Source organism: Pollicipes pollicipes, unplaced genomic scaffold (assembly GCF_011947565.3).
Source record: "Pollicipes pollicipes isolate AB1234 unplaced genomic scaffold, Ppol_2.1 Scaffold_3447;HRSCAF=4054_pilon_pilon_pilon, whole genome shotgun sequence".
Classification (NCBI taxonomy): domain Eukaryota; kingdom Metazoa; phylum Arthropoda; class Thecostraca; order Pollicipedomorpha; family Pollicipedidae; genus Pollicipes; species Pollicipes pollicipes.
Genome location: NW_023596297.1, coordinates 118,496 through 136,932, shown reverse-complemented (window position 1 = coordinate 136,932; position 18,437 = coordinate 118,496). Strand labels below are relative to the sequence as shown.

Below are 18,437 nucleotides of genomic sequence, written 5' to 3'. Positions count from 1 at the left end.
TGGTTGGTTTTTTCGAGGACGGCGGCCGGCCCGCTCCAGTGGTTTCGAACGTCGCCGTGTGTGCGTATCGATTGGCGCGCGGCCGTTGTGCGCCATAGAGGTACCAAACGACCGGTGAGGCGCGACTTGGCAATGCCCGATGATGAATTGGGGGCGCGGCTACTCCGCCCGGCGCCGGCTCGCTGGGGCGTTACTCACGCGTGATTTGGTGGCGTTGTGGCGCCGCGGGTGACCTTAAAGGCATGACGCGGCGCAATTCCTGGCAATTCGTTCACTATTGCTGGGAATGTGGGCGACTTCAATGGAGTTGCACGTGCTCGAGCCAGTGGCTTTGATCCTTACGTGATTTGTAACGATTTTAATTTTTCTTGGGCAGATTTCAGAACTTCAAAGGCCTTTGTACCCCACCAGCATTTCGCTACGTCAGTCTCAAACAAGGGGTGTCGTGGCGGTCAGAGGCTGGGAGGGCATTCATCCGAGTAGTTTTCTCGTCCTGCCAAAGACCAAACAGCGTTAGATTCTATAACACCGCTGTCTTAGACGGGGACACAATAGTGGGACACTCTCATTATGGAAAAAAACACCGTGACTGAAGCAACATTGCATTGTACCAGAAGAGCTGAGGCGTTCTGACTTCTCTCCGATGCCAGAAAGATGCCTATTGCAGGGTGAGACGAGCGAAATAAGTGAAAATATGATTCGCATTGCCACGTGCATCAACTAATTTAATTTAACAGCTTAATTTATCGCTCCTCCTGAAACCAGGCAGTAGACACAACATTAGGAGGTTTATAGTCCGAATTTGTTTTTTTTCTTGTCATGGATGTGAACGGCGACGCGCAACGAACAACAGTTTTACTTGATGCTAATTTGATTGCTGTTTCTTCATTGCTTGACATGCCCTGAATTTTGCACCGAACGAAGCTTTCTCCAGCTGGACCTAGATGACATCCCCCTAATGCAAACAAAGGGGAGTGGTAAAACACCCCAAATTTGATCGAGGCACGGCCAGGGCGCCGTAAAGGCCGAGGTTAACCGGCCAGAGGGGTGATCCGGGTCCGCGGGCCGCTGCGCCACCGACTCCGGCACGAACTCCGGCCGTTGTGTCCGGCGCAACTGTCTGGTCGCGGCTCTCCACTCCGAGCTCAAGGAGCACCGTCTGTGGACTCTCATCCGGAGCTCGGCGACCACTAACCGTGGCCCGCTCCCGGAGCTCAAGGAGCACCGTCCGTTGGCTTTCGTCCGGAGCTCAGGGAGCACATTCCGTGGCCCGCTCCCGGAGCTCAAGGAGCACCGTCCTGTGACTCTCATCCGGAAACTCAGCGAACACCGTCCGTGGCCCCGCTCCCGGACCTTAGGGAGCACCGTCTGTGACTCTCATCCGGAATCAGCAAACACTGCTCGTGGGCCCGTTCCCGGAGTTAGGGAGCACCGTCTTTGACTGCCGTCCAGAAACTCAGCAAACACTGCCCATGGCCCGCTCCCGGAGCTTAGGGAGCACCGTCCGTGGCTTTCGTCCGGAGCTCAGGGAGCAACATCCGTGGCCCGCTCCGGGAGCTTTGGGAGCACCGTCTGTGACTCTCATCCGGAACTCAGCAAACACTGCCCGTGGCCCGCTCCCGGAGCTTAGGGAGCACCGTCTGTGATTCTCATCCGGATCTCAGCAAACAATCCACGTGGCCCCGCTCCCGGAGATTAGGGAGCGCCCCGCTCCGGGAGCTTTGGGAGCACCCGTCTGTGACTCTCATCCGGAACTCAGCAAACACTGCCCGTGGCCCGCTCCCGGAGCTTAGGGAGCACCGTCTGTGATTCTCATCCGGATCTCAGCAAACAATCCACGTGGCGCGCTCCCGGAGATTAGGGAGCACTGTCTGTGACTCTCATCCGGAACTCAGCGAACACCCGTCGGTGGCCCGCTCCCGGAGCTTAGGAAGCACCGTCCGTGGCTTCGTCTGGAGCTCAGGGAGCACATTCCGTGGGTCTCACCCGGAGATCAGGGAGCACCATCCGAGGCCCGCACCCGGAGCTTCTCAGGGAGCACCCGCGCCGTGGGGAATGGCGCTCGTTCTTTGCGCGGGGGCAGCACCGTGGCTCCCGCCCGGCACCCAGGGAAAACCGCGCGGTGGCTGTCGCCCGGGGCCCTGACAGCAGCGTCTGCAGCTCGAGCCCGGAGCACAGGAAACACCGTCTGAGTATGACGGAGACGCACAGCGGGTCTGACCGCCATGCCGGGAGACGCCCACTGGGTGGCCGGTGGGCTGCGGACGGCCAATGACGAGGATTGAGATGGGGGCGCGGGCTGTCGCAGGCTTCGGTGTGGGTTAAGAACGCCCCCCCGCCGGTGTCTGGTGGGCGCCACGCGACGGGGACCCTGATGGATTTCATTTCGTGGTCGGAAGACCGCAGGAGCATGGTCGTGAATGAAGACAACGAGGAAGGAAGTTGCGGGCATTGATTTCTTTGTAACGTGAGTGCCGTCTTTTTACTGCAGCGCCGCACGACATTGGCCGTGGGGCCAATGGGTGATTCGAAAGTTTCCGTTTGTAAATCCTGCTGTCGCGCACGATCAGACTCACACTGAACATCACCGTAGGCCGCGGGGACATCATCCGACGGCCACCGCAATATGGCCGCAGTGGCGGCAATAAACAGAGCGACCCTCTGCGCATGCGCCGAGCGAAGGCTATGGCTCTTGGGGCTGATTCGCCGCCCTCCTAAAGCACGCTAATTGCAACATAATAGCCTGAAAGAGGAATTCGGAAACTGTTTTCATCTACGATCACCGAAACCCGATCGAGGTGAATTATGTTTTACTGCCCCTCTAAACTGGGGTTATTGTCTGCGTGCGGATCGGGACTGTCGTGATCCCAGTGTCACAGAATTGGCGGAAAATAGTCCAACGGTCTGTTGTCTACGTAAAAGATGAAATGTGTCATAGCAGGGCGGCAACACTTAACGCAAAGTTATGTAAAAAGCATGCGTAGTTGGTTGAAGAAGAGAGACAACAGCAGGAAATCGAAGTAAAATATACCAGCGTATTACTATGTTTTATTCACATATTTTGTTAATTCCTTCGGCTGTGCAGAAATTCATGTTGTTTAAAGCTGCTGCGTTAGTTATGATGCAGTTAACACCGCATATTGTTGCTGTCATTTAAACTTAACGACGCGCTCAGGAGCTGACCCCACGCACTGTCTCTGCCTCTCACCTTGGCAGAAAGGACGGGCACCGCACAGAATCGAACCCGGACCTCTGGTTTCCTAGATTCGCCGTGAGCAGCAATATGTGAAGTTTCAGGATGGTTCAGGACGTTTTTCACCTTCAATTCCCAGCCTTTGTGACCTTCAGTCTAGATTATAGGTACACAGAGCTGCTACGCTATGCGTCGCATTAGTCCGGTGCCAGGCGGTAAGCGTCGCATTAGTCCGGTGCCAGGCGGTAAGCGTCGCATTAGTCCGTTGCCAGGCGGTAAGCGTCGCATTGTCCGCTGCCAGGCGGTAAGCGTCGCATTAGTCCAGTGCCAGGCGGTAAGCGTCGCATTAGTCCGGTACCAGGCGCGCTAAGCGTCGCATTAGTCCGTTGCCGGACGGTCGGCCCGGCGCTTTGAGAAGAAATCTCACCAGGGACACACACACATACGTGGACACAATGCATCCATTATGCAAACTCAAAGCATAAACAGATGTGTGCATAAGGACGAGCTTGACTCGCGGCAGTTGGCATTCGGCTCGCTGCTAGCATATAGATCTACACTTGCGCTGGCGGCTTGCTTTATGGCGCCAATAACACAGCTCCGGTGGGGCGATGAGACATCCGCCTCAGTTTTATTGTCTTTGCTGAGGGTGTTGTAAAAGGAGTAAGACTGTAACGCCACCACGACCGACGTTGAAATTAATGCACCACATCAGTTGCCATGCCGCGCGTCGTAAGTGGTGGAGCCATCACCAACAGCACATGTCAAACGACCGGAACTGTCTGTCAGTAGCCGATGTAACGACGGGGTTTTTACCTTCAACTGATCGCAAGAGCGGCGCACACAATGGACAGCGCACGGCTAACCGGCCCACCTGACCACCAGCACGTCGTCGTCTCAGGCAGCAACCGAAATGCCTGCGGGTTTCGGCGGAGCTGGCGGCTGATTCGTGTCCTGGAGACCGGCTGGTTTCAGTTGCGCGTCTCTGCAGAGAGTGTCGGGCGGCGCCGCGGTTCGACTGACTGCGGTTCGACTGACTGACTGCAGTTCGAGCTTCAGGTCCAGAAAACCCCATCCACGCGCGGTCAACGGGCTGCACGTGCCGGAGGTCATTTCGGTCCGATGACCTGCCTGAAAGGTGCGCTCGGGTGTCTCCCGTGAGAACTGAGTTGGGGATTGACATGTGCAAGGCCTCATGGGCGCAACGATGCAAGTCCAACACTACCAAAGCGTTTTTGTTCCCTGAAAAACGGTTCCACTTTTTTGACTGTTCTTTGAATACATTTTTTCTGTAACGGATGCACTTTTTGACCTGCTTTTTTAATGCAGTTGAAATACAAATCAAAAGACGGCATTAAGAAATTATGCGCAACGTCCCCTGATAGAATGCTTAGTGTTTTCTTCCCGCATTAACGATAACCAACAAGGCCCCTCTGCTGATAATTCATACAGAAATGTATTAACTTAACTATGAAGTTTCTCTGATATCGCCATGATCCTTTTTCGTCTCATTCAGCCTGCTGCAACCGCATCTGCGTCATGTCGAACCGCAATGCGTGCACTTTGAACCCCAGTGACGTCAAAGGGCCGGCTGCACGCAGTGCCACCTCAGCGCTGAACTGGCGCACCTGGCCCCAGCCGCTCTCGCTGGGGCGATCACAGCGTCGCGTGGCTCGCGGGAGGTCGCAGGATTGCGGAACCGGGAGCGAGGGAGGATCGGCCGGACGGTTGGGCCGCGCAGGGACCTATGGCGTGTGTATGTACAATGATCTGTTGAATGTATTCACAGACTGAGCGTGGGTTTGCCGGCCTACTAATATGCGAACAAAACGAAGCGATAGGTTGTAGTGAAAATGCAATTGATGCGTTTTTTCCTGATTTGCAGGCGTGTTATTAACCCCCGTTCGAATTGATATGAACGTGATGAATACCCAGACCCAAAATTCATCCAAACTGCGTCGGCATGGGTGCGTGTTTCGTCAGCAATGAACAAACTGAAATAGAGGGACCAACAAATGAGCATAATTCTGAACAATGAGCAGACTCAGTCTCTTTCATAAGCCTTTTGTAAAATTGTAACAATTACAACCTGTCAAAACTGCTTCCATCACCTTCATGCATTTTTGTGAATCTTCTTACATTCTCTTTTCACGTAGCGTCGTTGAAAACATACCTTAGCATTTTTGTGAATCTTCTTGCATTCTCTTTTCGCGTAGTGCCGTTGAAAAATGGGAGTGGGGAGTGGGAAATCAAATATGCAGGTCGAATTGGCTCTAACCTCATCCAAATCAACCCAAGGCAGGGAATGTTGCTCAGTTAGAGCAAGGGCAATGAGGCCGTTCGCCTTGGTTAGCATCTAAATATATATTGGCTAGCTCTCAATAACTTTTTGCGATAAACAATTTTGGGACATTTTCAACATGACTAACATAACTTACGTGTACGTTTCACAGCTTTTCAGTCTACCTGCTGTCATTAGTTTGACTGCATACATTTGTTCATCTTTCTGCAGTTGTGTGATACGTTTTTTTGTTTTCACCTGCCAGACGCATGTGCGCTCATACATTTAGCACTCATGTTTACCTCTGATCACTGGTTTGTCAGCAACAAACTACATCCGATGAAAATAACACAACTCGACCCAGGACTCGATGCCAGCAATGTGCCGCCACCATCCGACTCCTGTTTCCTGCGTCGACGATACCGACGCGGCCTCACCTGCGGGGTAACGAGGGACCAGCTCAAAGGCCAGCGTCGTCGATACGACCGGCTCATTATCTCATCTGATATTCACCTTCACATCGGGGGAGGATCGCGTGCGGCGCGGCCCGCTGACGCCCGCGGATTGTCGGCGGCAGACCAGCCCTACCCAGATCCCGCAGCACTCGTCAGAGTAGGCCGGTCCTGCCCAGATCCCGCAGCACTCGTCAGAGTAGGCCGGTCCTGCCCAGATCCCGCAGCACTCATCAGAGTAGGCCGGTCCTGCCCAGATCCCGCAGCACTCGTCAGAGTAGGCCGGTCCTGCCCAGATCCAGCAGGCCAGTCCCTGCCCAGATCCCGCGGCAGCCGTCACAGCTGAGCGGCCCTGCCGGCGGTCCCCGAGTCGGACGGAGCACGGGGCGGCCTACGAAACTATGCGGGGCAAATCCGAACCGGGCGGCGAGGCCAGTGAATTCCTTGTTTACCTCTGTTGTGCTGTTTGTTTTTGGCGTGAATCTTTTGTGATGGATTCGTCGAGGTGCTACATTCTGAACATTCATTACATTCTGAGTTAAAACATACCCGTGGAGGCAATGGGCAGACAAGATACAGTTGAAATTCTTTCGTAGATATCAGAACACCTGAAAAATGACGACTGATGAAAGCGAATGAGATTCCATCCAAGTTTTCCCTCGTTGTGGCAGGTGTCCCGGTGTTTCTATTGTTATTGATAGCTTCTGAGACATTGCAAAAGCAATCACTAGCATACAACTACAACGCTCATACGTTTCAGAAGAACCAAGGTAGTCAATCAATGACTCATATTTTCACCAACTAAACGTTTCCTGCTACTTTCGCTAATAACGAAGTGCGCCCGCGTTGCATACACGGACGCAACGTCAACCTTGGTTATTTTCATACCGCACGTACCCAGAAACTAGCCGTACCGGGGCGCATGTGCCCTGCACCCGATTATAGCCTAATTTTCTTCGCATGCAACGCAAATCCACATACCTGCCCGTTATGCACGCCGTCACGTACGCATCCGTGTTCCGTGGCAGGATGTGATCAGGCACAGCTGGCCACTAAGGCCGCGCCGCGCTGCGTTAATGAATGCTGTGTTTTGACATAGGTTTAGGGCCCGTGGCATTGATTGTGAGCCTACACGGCAGGTGGCCCCCGGCTGGACAGCGGCTGGGAATCATTGTAGAAATAGCCCCAGCCGGAAGGCCAGGCTGGCTCGCCTGTTAGTACGGTGATTGGTGCGGTGGCAGGAGATTTTGGCTATCAAGGACGCACTTAGATCAGTGACTTAAAATAGGTGGATCCACTTACACCAGTGTCATTCTTGAGTCCGTAAAATTTAGGTAAGAAATATGCGCCAAAAAGGAGGAAAGTAAGGATAGCCACCGGGTGAGATGACACGCTGAATGATAACAGACGGGTATCGGGTTAGGATGATACCGAGCATAGGCTAGTCAGCCATGGGATCATCGGCCACGGGCTCCGAGCCCCATTGATGTGGTTGAGATTGGTTGATGTGGTTGAGATTGGGTGGGTTCAAGTCGAACACGACAATAGTTCCCTGATACCAGTAAAGCAGTGACAGTTATCCCCTGCCATGAACTTTGCTTCTTTTTTCGGCACTGGTTTCATTACAGTTATGTCATGAGACCAGTACATTGACCAGGATGTGATCTTCCTAAGGGGAGGCAGACCCTTAATTGTCTTGCGAGGCATGCACGGCGTGAAATGCACACCGACCCACACTACTCAATTTCCCTCCAAGCGCTGCCTCGACACATTTCTTATGCCCCAGAGAGGTGCTTCGCGTTTACAGGGGTTCGTGACGCGCGGTTGTCCCTCGCCAGGCCTGCTACCGTGGCGGGTCACGTGGTACAAACGTCACCGTTTTCGCCCTGTTCATGGACTTCTTCAGTGGGCCTGTCGCGACCTGCTGCAGCCTGGGTTCCGCCCTGCCCTCCGGTAGCTGCGTGAGGTCTGCCCCGCGCGGCTGGACAGAGATCGGTCCCGGTGCCAGGAAGGCCGGGGTATGGCTGGGAGGACCCGCATATAGGTGTGACCCCAGTCGGAGTCTGGCTGGGGGACCCGTGCACCCGTGTTACCCCAGTCGGGGTATGGCTGGGGGACCGTGACCCCAGTCAGGGTAAGGCTGGGAGGACCGTGGGGCCCGTGTGACCCCAGTCGGGGTATGGCTGGGAGGACCCGTGGCCCCTTGTGACCCCAGTCGGGGTATGGCTGGAGGACCGTGGGCCCGTGTGACCCCAGTCGGGGTATGGCTGGGAGGACCCGTGGCCCCGTGTGACCCCAGTCGGGGTATGGCTGGGAGGACCGTGGGCCCGTGTGACCCAGTCGGGGTATGGCTGGGAGGACTCGTGGGCCCATGTGACCCCGGCTGAGAGGACCCGCGTACCCGTGTGACCCCAGTCGGACCGGATCGGTTCGGTGCCCAGGTGGCAGGCGGAGTGCACAGGACACAGCCAGGCACCATGCAGTCACAAGCGGATGAATTGTGAGGAGAGAAGCCACGTGTAATTTGGCTACCTTTGTAAATGTAACATTGCTATGGAGAAAGAAAACTGTTAAGCAAGGCAAGGTAGGCAACGTAAGGTTTGGTAAATCAACCAAAGAAACCAAAACGAAACCAGTCTCGACAAAAGTTGAAACTTAAGCATCGGTGAATCATTATGAGGCTAACCGTACCCGGCCCGCCGGACAAATCGATCTGTGTGTCCCGACATTACACGGCCGGGCGAGGACCGCCGGGGGCTGCCCCCCCCCCCCCCCTCCCGGCCGTCGCCCGGCGCCGCCCCGGCCTCGGCCTGCGGGATCGGACTCGGTTCCGAGCGATACCCGCTCATTCAATGATTCAATAATGATCCCCGCGCCTGCCTCTGTCGCCGCAAAAGCGGCGTTCACATATGAAACCGTAATGAGCCCCGCTGGCGACGAGCGATGATAGATTAGCGGCAGCGGTGACGGCCTCCCCGCCCGACGCAGAAGCATCTCTCCGGTGCCCTCTGAGCTTGCAATGCACGCGCGACTTCATGACTGACCACAGTTGATAAAGCATGTCAAATAGCACTCACCCCTCCTGTGTTCATGATAAGGGTAACCTACACGGTTGGTGGCGGCACGGGCGGGCGGTGACGGACGGGTGACGGCTTGGCAGGACCCGTCACAAAAGGAGGAAGAGGTAATGCATGAAAACGCATGACGCCCAGCCAGTCGCGAGTCGTGTTCAGTTACGCCCAGAACGCTCCGTGCCTGTAAGGAGACGCCCGGGATTTCCTCGTTAGAGGAGAGCACGCTGGCGAGGCCGCCGGTGATTGTCGCCAGGGGAGGCACGGAGAGCAGAGGTCGTCAGCACCGACGGCGCCCTCCCACAGCGGCTCGGGCCGGCGCACGCTGCCTCTGCTGACTGGTGCAGGTCATGCTCACAGGCGGGCCAGCTGGCATCACAAGTTTGGTTGTATTTGCCCTGCGGTGGCATACATCAATGCTTTTTGCCTGGTTTGTGGTGTTACTGGTTGCCGGAACGCCTGCGTTTTCGAGCGAACACAAAATAACCAGCTGATAATGGAAATGGTGTGGAACATTAAAAAAACCTTACAATGAAGCAAAAGTATTGGGGAATCGCACCCAGGCCCCTCCCATTTTTAAGGAAAGCCTTGTGAAATAAAAGCTCTGTCTTCCATGTCATAGAAGTCGCCGAGCAACTTCGTCGGTCAGTGCATCGTAACTGTCCCGGCCCGCCCGCGAGCGACATTTGATGCCTCTGCGTGATACCTCTCCGTGCTCCTGCATACTGGAACACCGCTGCATGTCTGATGATGCCACTTGGGACATCGTAAGTCTATATATAGCTTACAATCACATATACATTACTAAGCTTTCCAATGAGTAGCAGCGCAGCGCCGTTGGACCTACACGTGTGCCGTGGTCAGGCGCCAGCTGGGAGCCTCGTGACGGAGTCGTGCGGGTCCCCAGATCGCTGTCCTCACTGGGAACAGCCGTGCGGCGCGCGTGTGCGCTTGCTTCATGCTGTCTCCGCACTGTATCTCCGCTCTACAGCCACCGTGGGTGGGAATGTGGCCTCTGTCCCAGTCACGCAGGGCGTGTCTGCACAGAAACGTAATGTAAGCCGGCCAGCACGCCCTGCCAGTGCCGGTACTGCAAAGAGCGGTGGACGAGATGTGCAGACAAGTGCAGCCAACAGACGCATTTATTTACAACCGTATCTACACCACTCCCATAAATTAGTTCTATCAAGTAATAACAGACAACACTCGGTCCTCCTGTGCCCTGGACGCAACTGGCAGTAACAAAAATACTCTCTTCCCCTGGCCTCCCTGCTGCGCCGGCCCTGCCGAACACGCCCGTGCGGCGGCGGGTCCGCACGCGACGACAGTGGCGCCCCTACCGGCTGGAGCGAGCAAGGCACGGCGCGCCGCCAGGCGGCGCGCAAGGACGGCGGAATGAGTCCGAAGGCGCACAGATATGGAAACTAGAGAGGGGGCCACACGACGGCTGGCCACGTCCCTCCCCCAACCGACCCCCACACACAACAGGCCAGCCGGCCAAGGTTCATCGGAATGTTAACGACCCTCCCGACAACCACGGCGGCACCGTGCAGTCTCGCGTACCGGGAAATCTAGCCTAATTGTGCAAGTCTTCAGGCATGGTTGTCCCTTACAGCCTATGTCTTCAGGCATCCCTCTGTTCACAAAACTACGAACCACACGCAACAGTACATCAAAACAATGAAACACTTGCGTTTAATTAAAGTCGCGTGTAACTTCGATGTTCCACATTCGCTTGGTGCACGAGTGACGACGGCCCGCCAAACAATGCATAGACGGTTAACACCTGTGCATATTCAAGTGTGACCGTACTCCCTGTGCCACGAGCAGCACATCTCTGAGATACATGGTAATATCGTGGGCTCCAGTCCGCACGGGCACGGCGGAATGAAACAAACATGTCTGAGTTCGGCTCACATGATCACACCGACGCGCACGCCATAAAATATCACGTCATAATATCAGCGGCGGAGGTTTTGATTTCTGGGAGCTTCACGGAGCTCGGCCCGAAGCGGCCTAGGACGTGAGCACAGCACATAAAGAGAAGCGGAAGCATCGGTGCACGGCTAGCCAAGCTAACAAAGTCGGCAGTCAAAAGCGCTCAGGAAGCGGCCACATTGTAGATAACAAACCCACCTTATCTGCTTCACGCTGACTGCAAAACGCAGCATCACCGTCCGAGTCCCGGGCAAGAGGGGGCATGACAACGCTGCATGTAATTCCCCACCGATCGGCGTCCCCCCGTTCAGCTGCGTAATTACAGACGAACACACTACAATGAGAAGGTGCGCGCGGCCAGCACTCGCGTGCCCTGTGTGAGGACCCACCAGCGGACCGGGCCGGTGCGGACGGGGCATCGCGCGCACCGAGCGGCCGCGCGGCCCGGCCAGCACCCTTTGATTCTCACTTGAGCAACAGGCGGCCCGGCGGCCGGTCCCGCAGCCGCGCGCCAGCCGCCGGCGCCGCCGGCATTGCACACCACAATTTGTACAGTGCAGGGGCTTCCGCTCACCCTGAGCGCCCAGACGCTAGCCACCCCCACTACCATAGACAGACGCGCCGGCGCCCGCGGTGCACATTTTGATATGGTTACCTTTGTCATGAGGCGGAGACAGACCGTGGAATGCTCCGTTGCTAGATCACAATCCGTGTGACGCGCGCACGCTCGCGCGCTAGGCCACCACGTCCAGCTCGCGGGCATCGTCCGACTCGTCGCGGTGTCGCTTGATGCCGTCTTCGCCGAGCTCGCGCTCGAGGGGCGCCGCCGCTCGGGCGCCGCCTACCAACCACTAGTTCCATCGGCTGCCGCTGCACGTCGCTGGCGTCGCCGTTGGCCCGCTGCCGCTCCGCCTGGCCGTCGTCTTCGTCAGTGGGCGGCGCGGCCGGGTACAGCGGGCAACGGCGACGGCCGGCACAGCGCCCACGGAGCGCGGGTAGCGGCGCGGCATGGTCGGGATGCCCAGCTTCTTGATCTTGTCGTAGAGCGTGCGAGACGGCACGTGGAACTTGCGCGACGCTGCCGGAGTGAGACGGTGTCAGCGGGGCTCAGGCCGGGCTGGACCGGGCCGGCAGCCACAAGGCTCTCACGAGGGGTCCTGACAGATCAGAGCGGGATTAGCCCGCCTGAGAAGTGTTTTCTTTTTAACAGCTTTAGCACTCAATCGGCGCTTTTTTATGATGCTTTCCCCTTCTCTGGCCAATTCGGGACAGACTAGCGTGTTGCACACACAATGTTGAAAATGACATGAATTGCACTCTAGAAGCCCACCATCACATGTTTTAGTATATACTTCGCTACATGAGACTACGGGACACATGTTCACGCATTCTATTCAGGAAACCATATGCACTAAACCCTTTGACTTAACGGTGGCAAGGAATACACAAGCTGGTGTAGGAGCCGATGGCATTTCATCACACGCTAACCTCAAGTTTTCGAACGGCTGTTTTAGCAACGGAAATCGAAATCGAAGATGGTGATCCAAAACAAGTGCGTGTTATAGATGGCGCCAGACCCGCGTACGAGCAGTGCTGCCACCTAGCAGCCACCTAACGTGTGGATCTTTGAGTCACTTCAGATAATCGTTGCCAGAGGCATGGGAACTAGCAGAGCCAACGGTGGCTGAGCCCTCCCCCAATCAACTCCACTCAAACTAACGCATTTGCGCTAAATGAAAATATAACCGGAAACCTTTCAGCCCGCCAACTTGAAGAGGACTCTGTTTCCCTGGTCCTCGGCCCCCAAATGTCTGCGTCGGCCCCAAAGTCAATCAGTCGTGTATGAAAAACAGCATTTCTTTTTTTAATAAACACGCTGATGCCCATGTTTATGCGGCTTCTGATATGATCTAGATGGACCAGGATTTGCACAATAAACGGTTTTTGTCGCACTTGGCTCCCGTCTTCATCTGTTGTTTCCGGCACGTCTTTGCAAGAAAAACGAGGCAAAAACTCACATATGGGCCATAACACAAGCTTCATGACACGAAATCGCTGACGTGATGTCTGCGTTCTTTTGAAGACCTCTCCAAATTACGCATGCCTCCTAAGCATTTTATTCTCCACAACCTCCGACCTCTGCGCTGCCGCTAACGCAGCACGGACACCGCTCGTAGCGCGCCCGCTCGCACCAGCAGCGCGCCGCCACCGGTGCCCAACTATCCTTTCTCACCCGTTGCTCCCGGTAATTCAGGCCACCTCTCTCTCCCCAGCTGGCCCAGACCCTCCCCCGGTCGCGCGGTGTTCGTACCTGGAGGGCGGTCATGCCGCCCTTGACGGCGTCGAGCGCCTGCTGCAGGTCCGTCTTGCTGTACTGCTTGTACCGCTTCCACTCGGGCCGCATCGGCGTCGGCGCGAAGTTTATGTAGTTGTTCATGTAGCTCGCTGCCGGCAGGTGGTGAATGGTCAGACCCCACACGCCCAACACCGGCGACGTGCGAACGAGCCAACGAGGTGAGGACGCGCTAATGATGAGAGAACGGGAGAACGAGAAGCGAACGAGTGCACGAAGCACAGACGAGCAAACTGGGAGTAAACACACAACCCAGTACAAAAGAGCAGACAGCGAGGGCGAGCAAGGCACAGCAAATGAGCGCAGACAATAAACGAGCAAAACGTAATGCCGCAAAAGACCTCTTTACGACATCACATCCCAGGCGCCTTTTCCCTGGTGCCAACGCCGTCCGCGCGCGGCGCATGCGGTACCGGTCCAGCTTGCACCACTGCGGCGCCGGTGAGCGTCCACCCATCCATCGCCCATTCACCGAGCGTCCGCGCACGCCGCTGCGCCGCACGCGCGCACCAGAAATGTCGCGTTTCACCGCGCTCGGAGCCGCACAAAAACGGCGCCGCCGGTGGCCGGCGGGCCGGGCGTCGGCCGCGACAACGGCGGCGACGCGGCCGCAGCACCAGCTGACGACCGCCGGAGCGGCGCCGGAGAGCGCTGCCGGGCGGCGCGCCCGCGAGGAGGGGCGCGAGACTCGAGGCGGTGCGGCACCGGAGAGCGGCTGCCGAGAGCGCTGCCGGGCGGCGCGCCCGCGAGGAGGGGCGCGAGACTCGAGGCGGCGCGGCACCGGAGAGCGCTGCCGAGAGCGCTGCCGGGCGGCGCGCCCGCGAGGAGGGGCGCGAGACTTGAGGCGGTGCGGCACCGGAGAGCGCTGCCGGGAGCGCTGCCGGGCGGCGCGCCCGCGAGGAGGGGCGCGAGACTCGAGGCGGTGCGGCACCGATGGCGGAGAAGCCGGGACCGCGGGGCCGCCGAGGTCAAGAGTCCGACACCACCGGCCAGGGAGCCCACGGAGCCCAGGTCACGGGGCCCCAGATCACGGGCCGAGGGTGACAGCTCTCCACTCCAGAAGGCCCTGGACTGCGGAAGCCCCGACTGCAGAGGACTGCCGCGCGGCGCGGGGCGCCCGACAGCGGCGGCAAGGCGCCGCCGGAGCGCCGACCTCCGTCTCCCGCCGACGGCGCCTCTGCCGCCTCCGCCACGCCGTGTCACGCGGCGGCGGTGTCGCCGCCTGACGCGCATGATCTGTCTAATGGCGGGTACAGTTAGCCGGGGGCCGCCGCTGATTGCCGATGCTGCGCGGCCGCGCGCAGACGCCGCGACGGCTCGGCCTCCGCTTATTTCCGCCAGTCTCGCCGCGCCGAGCGGCGCCCGGCTAATGTGCAGTTCGGCGGGACGGACCGCCGCCGCCGCCGCCGCCGCCGCCGCCGCTGCCGGCCTGCACCGCGCCGCGACAAAAACGGCCGCCCACCGCTGTCGGCGGGAGCGCGGAGCGACGCGCCGACAGCCTGCCGACAATCGGCCGACGCCGGGAGGAGCTGCCAGGTACCGGGCAGGCGTGGGGCACCCACCGAGCCAGTAGGCCGAACCCGCCAGGCCGCGATGGGCTGGGCTCAGCATAGCCCAGTGGCCTGAACAATGGAAGGTGCCCGCGACGAGGCATGTACCAGCGTCCAGACTGAGAATGAGAGGTGAAGGCTAGGGTGAGTAGCATATTTCGTGACACATCCGGCCAAAGGGATTGCTGTTAATCCTAACAACGAGTAAGAAACGACTGTTAAAGAGGACATCGGGCCGGGAGCTACCAAGGCTGCACCAAGCCAGTGGTGTCGCCAAGGGTGAAGCCACTGGGGCCATTATCCCCCTGGAGGAAATCGTGGAGGAAGGGCTGAGGCCGAAGGGCCCAAGTACCTTTAGCAGTGTAAAGCACTCGTGGGGCGACCCGGTAAACCAAAACGGGCCCGACGTACCAAAACTGAACCCGAGCCTGAACAAAATCCCACGAATCCAAAGATAGGACCAAGCGCCGATCAGAGCGGCTGTGTCACACACACACACACACACACACACAGCACCCCTGGTCGCAACATGCGAACAAGCGAAGAATGCGACACCCGGGGCAGATGTACGGGCACAGGTGTCGGGAGCGCGGCGGCAGCTGGGCTCTTTGTGATGGGAGCTTCTCGACGACGTTGGTAGCGTAGCAAAACGTGGGCTCCAATGGGAGCCCGTGTCAACACCGGATGTGCATACCGCTGACGAGCTAAACATGGTTCGATGAGAGGTAGTGAGGGATATGGCTAATTGGTCTCGTTATACGAACAGATACGTTTGCTGTAGGCGCTTCGATCGCTTTATCAGACAGCGCTCATCATCATAATCATCATCATCAACATTGTCAGGGGTGACCACGGGAAGCATGGCGCCCGGCGTATTCCAGAGCCCATCCCCAGACCGTCACCCCGCCACCTCCGGCGCTGCCGTCATCTCCCAGTGGCCGCGTCTCCCGCCTCATCCTCCTCGGTTCCCGCCGCCGGCCGCTCTCCGCCCCGCTCGCCGCGACCCGACCTGCGATTGACGAGGCGGCGATCGCAGCGCGGCTCCCAGCGCCGCCGCCGCACATGCCGACCGCGCCGCGACAAAAACGGCGCGCTGCAACGGCACGCGGGGCGCGCGGCGTCCGGCCTGACCCGGCGCCGGTGCCGCGCCGCCGCCGCTGACCCGCGCGAACACTGACCTGGCCGCGCCACGGCGCCGCGCGGGTCCCAGGCGGCGCGCCGCTTTTTGCCGCCTGTTTACGTGTTTCCCATTCATGCAGGCCAACTTTATGGGCCTTTCCCTTTACGAGCGGGCGCCATGTGAGAGGTGCTCTCATTAAATATTGAACCCGGCCGGACGATTATTAATACCGCTGTGAAATTGCCGTTCGGCCATGTTGTTGGCGGAAGGCATGGCCGGCAACGCCGGCCGTTGGCGGGGTGGAAGGAAGGGTGGACACGGGCAGCTCAGCTGCTCGGCTTCACGATGCAGCGCCGAGCCGAGCGCCGCGCTAGTATTGCTGAAGGCGAACTGCTGAATCTTCCGCAAGTGATCTGTCCACTGTCGAGTTCATGACATGATATCCTGACTCCCCAAGGGCGGTCAAGGGACAGGACCAAGGTATCGTGGTTTGACGGATGCCCGAGTTCGCGCACGAACGTGCAGTCCGAAGCGTCAAATGAGATGTCAGCTGATAAGACACGGCAATATAATGCATCTTGTTAGATAGAACCACATGTGCACATAGTGGCCAATGTCCCTTCAGAGCTACGTGCAGAAGTCGGTAACCATACATACAGCTTGCCTGACCTGAAGCAATGCAGGGCATCCACCGCTCACAAAGAAGCCGCGACTCTCAAAGCGCACTGATAATACGATCAGTTCCACACGCATTCGGTTCTATACATCTGCAGGTCTATAAAAAGCGCCTCACATTACCATTGCTCGCTTCGGTGCTCCATCTCATGCAAAAGAAAAGCGAAATGCACAAGCGCTGCAGCAGTAAGGAAGGAGGGGATGGGGGCTCATCAAGCCCGAAAAAGCGGACCGACGTGGCCGGGGGGGATAATATGTAACGACAGTGAGGACGGAAACACGTGAGGACGGAATAGCGATGAGAACAGAACGACAGTGGAGACAGAGCGGCAGTGGGACGGAACGGCGATGAGGACGGAGCGGCGGCAAGGATGAGGCGGCGGTGAGGACGGAACCACGGAGAGAGGACGACCGATGCGATCACTGCGAGAAGCACCTCAGCTCGCCCGTTGGCACGCACAGTCGTTTCTGCAAGCGCCGTTTTTGTCGGTAACACCAGCCAGGCAGGACGGTAATCAGATGGGTCGCGCCGACAGCAAAACAAATCCTATATGTGTGTGTGCGTGTGTGGAGGGTCGACTGATGTCCGTCACGCCTTCGACGAGCCGCCGGCGTCCGTTTGCGTTCCAGTAAGTCCTCCCACCCTGCGTGGTGCCCGTGCGAAGAACCAGGTCCGTTCCGTCGAGTCTGACCCGCTGAAGGCCGCGCTCCGGCCTCCGCCTCGAGGTCCACCGTGCAAAGGACCAGGCCCGTCCTGTACGGTCTGACCCCTGAAGGCCGCGGCTCTGGCCTCTGTCCCGCGATCCCCGTGCAAAGGACCAGGCCCGTCCGTCCGGTCTGACCCGCCGAAGGTCGCGGCTCTGGCCTCTGCCCGCGTCCCCGTGCACAGGACCGGGCCCGTCCCGTCCGGTCTGACCCGCCGAAGGTCGCAGCTCTGGCCTCTGTCCCGCGATCCCCGTGCACAGGCCGGGTCCGTCCCGTCCGGTCTGACCCGCCGAAGGTCGCGGCTCTGCCTCTGTCCCGCGGTCCCCGTGCACAGGGGGGCCGTCCGCCGGTCTGACCCGCTGAAGGTCGCAGCTCTGGCCTCTGCCCCTCCCCTGACAGCCGACGTGGTCGACACGGGCCGGTGTCCGCATTTCGCGCCAATCACGCACACGCCAATTCACGAAAAACCGCTCGCGTGCAGCGCGCCGTGCAAAAAACCGCCGGCAAAAAGGCCGCCCGCCGACATCTGACCAGCTCTAATGATTCAATATATGTATACAAATCGATGCGGTCTGAGCGTCGGCCGCGGCGACTCGTCGCCAGCCGGGAAAAAACGCCCCAAGAACGCGGCGTCTTTTTTCCCGGCCAGGCCGAATCATCAGCCGATCACCCGCACGGAAAGTATTCATACCGGGCATCTCAATTTTACGTCGAACGCGCGCGGCGTTCCCACGCGCCGGCCGGTGCGTGGCGGGCGGCCGGCGGGCGGGGGGCGGGCGGGGGACCCGTCGGACCCGCCGCCGCTGACGACTTCATTTTCCGGCCGGTCCGGTCAGCCGCACACCGAGCACCGGTGACCCGGCGCCGCGCCCGCCGCCCTGCCGGCCGCGCTGACGCGGGCGCGGGCGCCGGACGCGGCGGGAGGCGCCCGCCGGCGCGCCGGGCTGCCGCCCGAGCGCGCCCTCCGCTGAGATCAAGATGAGCGGGCTGTGCGGTGGAGCGGACGTTCGACAGGCATTACGCCAATGGGTGAAATGTGAAGACCATTGAGGAGGGTCAGAGTTTTACTTCCGACGCGCTTGGGGGCGGGTCTTTTGAA

At 58.6% G+C, this 18,437-nt stretch overlaps 1 protein-coding gene across 1 annotated transcript in view; it reads right to left on the bottom strand.

The window, feature by feature from the left end:
- Positions 1–11,669: 11,669 nt before the first annotated feature.
- Positions 11,670–18,437, bottom strand: part of LOC119091442 (protein tramtrack, beta isoform-like) — a 38,023-nt gene continuing 31,255 nt past the window's right edge. The window contains exons 6-9 of the mRNA XM_037214237.1: positions 13,247–13,380; positions 13,073–13,085; positions 11,922–12,013; positions 11,670–11,747 (exon numbers count right to left, since the gene is read on the bottom strand). Coding sequence (XP_037070132.1) covers positions 11,670–11,747; positions 11,922–12,013; positions 13,073–13,085; positions 13,247–13,380 — 317 coding nt within the window. The remainder of the gene's footprint in view (positions 11,748–11,921; positions 12,014–13,072; positions 13,086–13,246; positions 13,381–18,437) is intronic.